The 5791-nt window shown below is 49.5% G+C and overlaps 1 protein-coding gene across 1 annotated transcript; it reads left to right on the top strand.

The window, feature by feature from the left end:
* Positions 1-564: 564 nt before the first annotated feature.
* Positions 565-4949, top strand: HOXA13 (homeobox A13). The gene is made up of 2 exons (XM_019443153.2): positions 565-1536; positions 2256-4949. The coding sequence occupies exons 1-2, from the start codon at positions 612-614 to the stop codon at positions 2498-2500; spliced, it is 1170 nt and encodes a 389-aa protein (XP_019298698.2). The 5' UTR covers positions 565-611; the 3' UTR covers positions 2501-4949.
* Positions 4950-5791: the final 842 nt, after the last annotated feature.

The raw sequence follows: 5791 nt of genomic DNA, 5'->3' as shown, positions 1-5791 counted from the left end.
CCACGCTGGGGTCCCACGGCAGGAAGACTTGCGGATACCTGGAAAGAAAACAGCGTCGGAGGCCCCAGGAAACACCCAGCCTGGGCTACGCCCCGTTTTCGCTACTATCCCATCCCCAACCTTCCGCAGATTTACCTGATCTATTCCCACCGCTTCAGGTCTCAACCCAACGGCGCGCCTCTGTCCCCTCCCCTCTTTACGCTACTCTGGGCCCCACTGGGTTAGGGGAAGAGAAGGGGAGCTGGAGGAGGCCGTCCTTCCTTCCCTACCCCACCCGCCCGGTCCTCCGCCCCCACCCGCCCGGGTCCCCCGCCTCTCTTCTGGGTGAATGGTGCGTGGCCGCGCGGCGGGCGCTGGCTCTGGCGCTGGGGACGGCGCGGGCGGCGGCGGGGACCGCGGGTGCACAGCGCAGAGCCCGGGTTGGAGCCGCCCGCTTTGCATACGCCGTGGGCGGAGCGGGGGGGGCGGGCCAATGGGCGGCCGCCTGGCGCGACCCCGCGGGGCGCGATCCGCCCCCCTCGCTCGGGCCCCGGCCCCGCGCCGCGCGCTCTTCACTTCTTGGGGGCTTTTTAAAACAGCGCCACTGGGGTCTTCTCCATGCGGCTCGGGCTATGACAGCCTCCGTGCTCCTCCACCCCCGCTGGATCGAGCCCACCGTCATGTTTCTCTACGACAACGGCGGTGGCTTGGTGGCCGACGAACTCAACAAGAACATGGAAGGGGCGGCGGCGGCGGCGGCGGCGGCGGCAGCGGCGGCGGCGGCCGGGGCCGGGGGCGGGGGCTTCCCCCACCCGGCCGCCGCGGCCGCGGGGGGCAACTTCTCGGTGGCGGCGGCGGCCGCAGCGGCCGCCGCGGCCGCAGCCAACCAGTGCCGCAACCTGATGGCGCATCCGGCGCCCCTGGCGCCCGGCGCCGCCGCTGCCTACAACAGCGCGCCCGGGGAGGCGCCCCCGTCGGCCGCCGCTGCCGCCGCCGCCGCCGCCGCCGCCGCCGCCGCGGCCGCGGCTGCGTCGTCCTCTGGAGGGCCCGGCCCGGCGGGCCCGGCGGGCGCCGAGGCCGCCAAGCAGTGCAGTCCCTGCTCGGCGGCGGCGCAGAGCTCGTCGGGGCCCGCGGCGCTGCCCTACGGCTATTTCGGCAGCGGCTACTACCCGTGTGCCCGCATGGGCCCGCACCCCAACGCCATCAAGTCGTGCGCGCAGCCAGCCTCGGCCGCCGCGGCTGCCGCCGCCTTCGCGGACAAGTACATGGATACGGCCGGCCCGGCGGCCGAGGAGTTCAGCTCCCGCGCCAAGGAGTTCGCCTTCTACCACCAGGGCTACGCGCCCGGGCCTTACCACCACCATCAGCCCGTGCCTGGCTACCTGGATATGCCGGTGGTGCCCGGCCTCGGGGGCCCCGGCGAGTCGCGCCACGAGCCCCTGGGTCTCCCCATGGAAAGCTACCAGCCCTGGGCGCTGCCCAACGGCTGGAACGGCCAAATGTACTGCCCCAAAGAGCAGGCGCAGCCTCCCCACCTCTGGAAGTCCACTCTGCCCGGTAAATGGCGCCCCCTTCTCAACCCCGGTCCTCCGGCTCTGCTCCAGCTTCTCTGCCGCTCGCTCCCGGGTCACCCTCCTGCCCCTCTGCTCTCTCCCTGGCCTGCACCTCTGGGAGCCCGACCCCGGCTAGCTGGCGCGGCCCGCGCTGCCCTTGAGTTGGGCCCACTCCTGGCTCTCTCTGGGTGAGGAGGGATGGCTGGGAAGAAGCTTGTGCGGACCCTGGCTGGCTCCCTTTCTCCCTCTGTGCCCCGCCCTCCTTAGCCCTTGACATCGACTTAAGGATGGAAAGTTGACCTGGAAACGGTTTACAAAATTACCCCTATTCGTTCTCTCAAAAAAGGGCTTCAGTGTAGAAGCATCAAGTGTTGGGGATTGGGGTATACAGAGAGGAGCCAGGCATAGAAGTGTTATCCCCTGCGTCTGGGGCTAAGGTGTGGGCCGCTGGGCCAGGCGGTCAAGCGAACCCAGCCTGCTGTGTGGACTGGATGGCTCGGCTGTGTGGCCAATGGAGCCATAGGCTATTTCATTTCAGTGCAGGGCTAATCACCCCCCACCCCCCACCCCACCGACCCTTCAGGTCTTAGCGGAAGGCTGGATTGTACCCACGCATGGCAAAAGGCAGCTGGGCGATGCAAGGCGGGTGGCTCAGATCGAGCTGTCGCCTGTCCTGGTCTGGGTCTGCTCCCTGTGTAACTTGCCTTCTTCCCTATCTTCCAGACGTGGTTTCTCATCCCTCAGACGCCAGCTCCTACAGGCGAGGGAGAAAGAAGCGGGTCCCTTACACCAAGGTGCAATTAAAAGAACTCGAACGGGAATATGCTACAAACAAATTCATTACCAAGGACAAACGGAGGAGGATATCAGCCACGACAAATCTCTCCGAGCGGCAGGTTACAATCTGGTTCCAGAACAGGAGGGTCAAAGAGAAAAAAGTCATCAACAAACTGAAGACCACTAGTTAATGGATTAAAAGTGGAGCGAGAGAGCAACTTGAAGAAATGCTTCAGAACTCGTTGCTTTGCCCAGATATAATGAACATAATGCTTAATAATAATAACTGAAGAATGGGAAAGAGAAAGAGAAAGACACTGGCATTTTGCTTTCCTAAGGGAGATCTCTTTCTCCTTGGTGGAATCTACAACTCTTTTAAAACTTTAAGAAAAAGGTAAAGACTTCCAGTTCTCCCGCCAACCCCACCAGACCGTTAAATGACAAACTCTAGAGTTGAACGTCAACCCCCAAATATGCAATTTCAGATAAGTTACGCATTTACTGAAATCTTGTAAGTATTTATGTGACCATAATATTTCAGGATACTGTGTTATATGGTAATAATCCAAAACTTGGTTACAAAAGTAAGAGGCTGTTGTAAACATCTGCTTGTCTTTGGGTCGCCATTGACATCTCCTTTGCATGTTAAGTGACTGCTCAGGTAAATCTCAGTGAAATGCCTACCATTGTTGTATATTCTGCAAAACATGTATAGATTGAGAAGGGGAGAGAGGAGAAGGTACTGAAATAATGATCTTGGGCTATTTACAATGAAGGAAGAAAGGGAGAGAAAGCTTTTCTGAGGATCATTTGTCTTGGTAGTAAATACAACCAGCTGAGCCTTTGAGGCTACAAGGGAACCCCAGGTTGGGAACGTCTTTCTGACAATAATTTTAAATTGCTCATAACAAGCATATTTTGTGGCATTTGGATTATATGCTCTGCCTGATACCATTTACTTTCCAAAGGATTTGATAACTTTTCAAAAAAAAAAAATTTCAAGCATCAGATGTTTCATAGAATTCACTTTATCAGCTATCCTGAGAGGTCCATCGGGACATAGTGGACTTTGGATTGAACAGGGTTCATGTTTCATTTAAACTGGTATTTCCCCCAGAATTTACTAAACATTTGCTGGAGAATAATTTTGCTTTTTAATTTTTTTAGAAAACTCAGAACGGAAATCCATTCCCCTGAAACATTTAGATGTTTACAATTCTATACTTTGATCTAGTAAGGGATTAGTATTTTTTCCTTGTTTATTGTGTTATAAGACTGCATTAGGAAGTTTAAGGATTCATTTTTACAGCACATTTTTAATCAAGCAGTTATTTCGACCAGCACATTCATTTTGTTCACATTCACTATAAAATGCTATCTTGTAAATAAAGACATTCAGCACACTGTGAAAATGTATTTGTGCACCTGCTTTTCAAACATTTCTACTAAAAATAAGAATTTAAAAACCTTAGACCTGTAGATAATGATATAGTGGTATTAATTATGGTAATAAAATAGTCATTGCCATTAAAATCTAAAGGAAATACTCGTTATTTTCCTATACTAAATGTGCACTGCACAGAAAGAAAAAAATGGAGCGGGTTTGTCCTATACAAACCAAGGACCATTCTTTTCTATTATTAATTCAGTCTTTTTTTTTTTTCACTACAAATTTTTTAAGCAAAAGGAGAACTCCCTCATAACTAAAATCCTGAAAATTTAGATAAGTGCTTCAAGAAAGTTAAAGCATTAGACATTCTGAGAAGGAGAAAAAAGAAAGGAGGAAGAGATAGTATAAATTCCCAGGCTCACTGTGGAAAATGAAAACCAGTTGTTTAGTATCAGTGATGCCCAGGCTATATCGTATTTTCAAATATACTGTTGGGTCTGCATGTGTCTGAAAGGGCAGGTTTTGATATTTGTTGAAATGACAGGACTAGGAAAGGCCTTAAACCTTGACCTTGACGAAAAAAGACAATTTGTGACCTTGACTTTTGACAGCTCATGAATTGGCCTCGGCTGGATTAGTAGATCAAGGGCGCCACCTCGCGTTGACAAGCTTCCTTGTAATTCTTCAGCTTCAAGGGAATCAAAAGGTCTTACCTCCTTGACTCCTTGTTTTAGAGATTTAGTACTCATTTCTTTGGCTCCAGATGGAACAAATTTGAATATATGTAAGTTATACATGTGCCTGTATATATGTGAATATATATTATTTGTGTGTATACATGTATACATTTGCATATCAGTGCTTGTGTGTGCTTGTATATATATATATATATATATATATATATATATATATATATTTGTAGAGTCTGTACAGATACAATATCACTAATTACTGATGACCCAAGATGTTGTAACTTAAGGTGATTTCTAGAGTTGAGGTACAAAATGTACTTTACATGATGAAGTTTTGCTCCTTTTCTTTAATGGCCAAGTTTGATTTGTCTTCCCAGTGCCCGCTCTGCCTCAGATTTCTGCAGATCTGCTTCAAAGCTGTACGTTTTTGTTACAGTCTAAAAGGTGTTCTTAAATAACCATTCTTTCCTGCCCTCACCCTCCAAGGTGGCCTACCATCCTAATTAGAACTATAGAGGAGTCTATATGGCAAATAAAAAGTTTCAGATGCCTCGCTAACTCTAGAGTTCTAGAGTTACATTTCAGAAATTCAAAGAAACCTCTTAGGAGGTCAGTATGGAGAGCTGAAAGATCTCATATCTACAAAATGACCATATTATGGATGCAGACGGAGAGTTATCCTGGATCTCTCAGAGCCGATTACTGCTCGTGGGTGGTGTGCAATCTTATACTGCTGTTTGCAAAAACTGCCATTTGATTTGTGGAAGAAATATACACAATTAATATTAACGATCACCATCAAAACAATAACAATAATACCAAGTATATCTACTACTTGTTGACCCCCCAACAACACATCAGGTGCTGTGTTTAGAGTCATAAATAACACGTATGTATGTTTTCTATTTAATATACACACAAGATAATGTGTTTTTGTCAAATCCGTGCCATATATATATATATATATATATTGAAATGTTGGTGGAACCAGGAGCCTTAGGATGTAGAATTTTGAGATGAGGTTAATTTTATCTTTATGTTAGAGGAAAGTCATTGCGAATTAAAAAACCATATTCATCGATTTATGGAAAACAACATTGGTTGCTGAGAAACCTGGCTGACGGAAACCTCTCCAACCTGGACTTAGAGCTTCTTTATAGACGGAGAATTCTAGAATCTTTCAAGCGGTCTCAGAAACAGCATGGTCTTGAAGCATACGTGTGGGCTGGTCTTGAGACGTGCAATCCAGTTTTGCTGCCCTGAACATGGATTTTAACTCCACTGGTGGAAACAAATGAAAATGATGGTCCAGTTCAAGCGCCCCACATTGTGTTCCACAGCTCTCCCTTTCTAAACAAGCTGCCATCAAGCCAAAGGAACAACTTTCTCCCCAAAATGTT

This window comes from Panthera pardus, unplaced genomic scaffold, assembly GCF_024362965.1.
Source record: "Panthera pardus isolate Hobbes unplaced genomic scaffold, ASM2436296v1 HiC_scaffold_8, whole genome shotgun sequence".
Classification (NCBI taxonomy): Eukaryota; Metazoa; Chordata; class Mammalia; order Carnivora; family Felidae; genus Panthera; species Panthera pardus.
The sequence above is the reverse complement of the archived record's forward strand: the minus strand, read 5'-3'. Positions and strand labels throughout refer to the sequence as shown.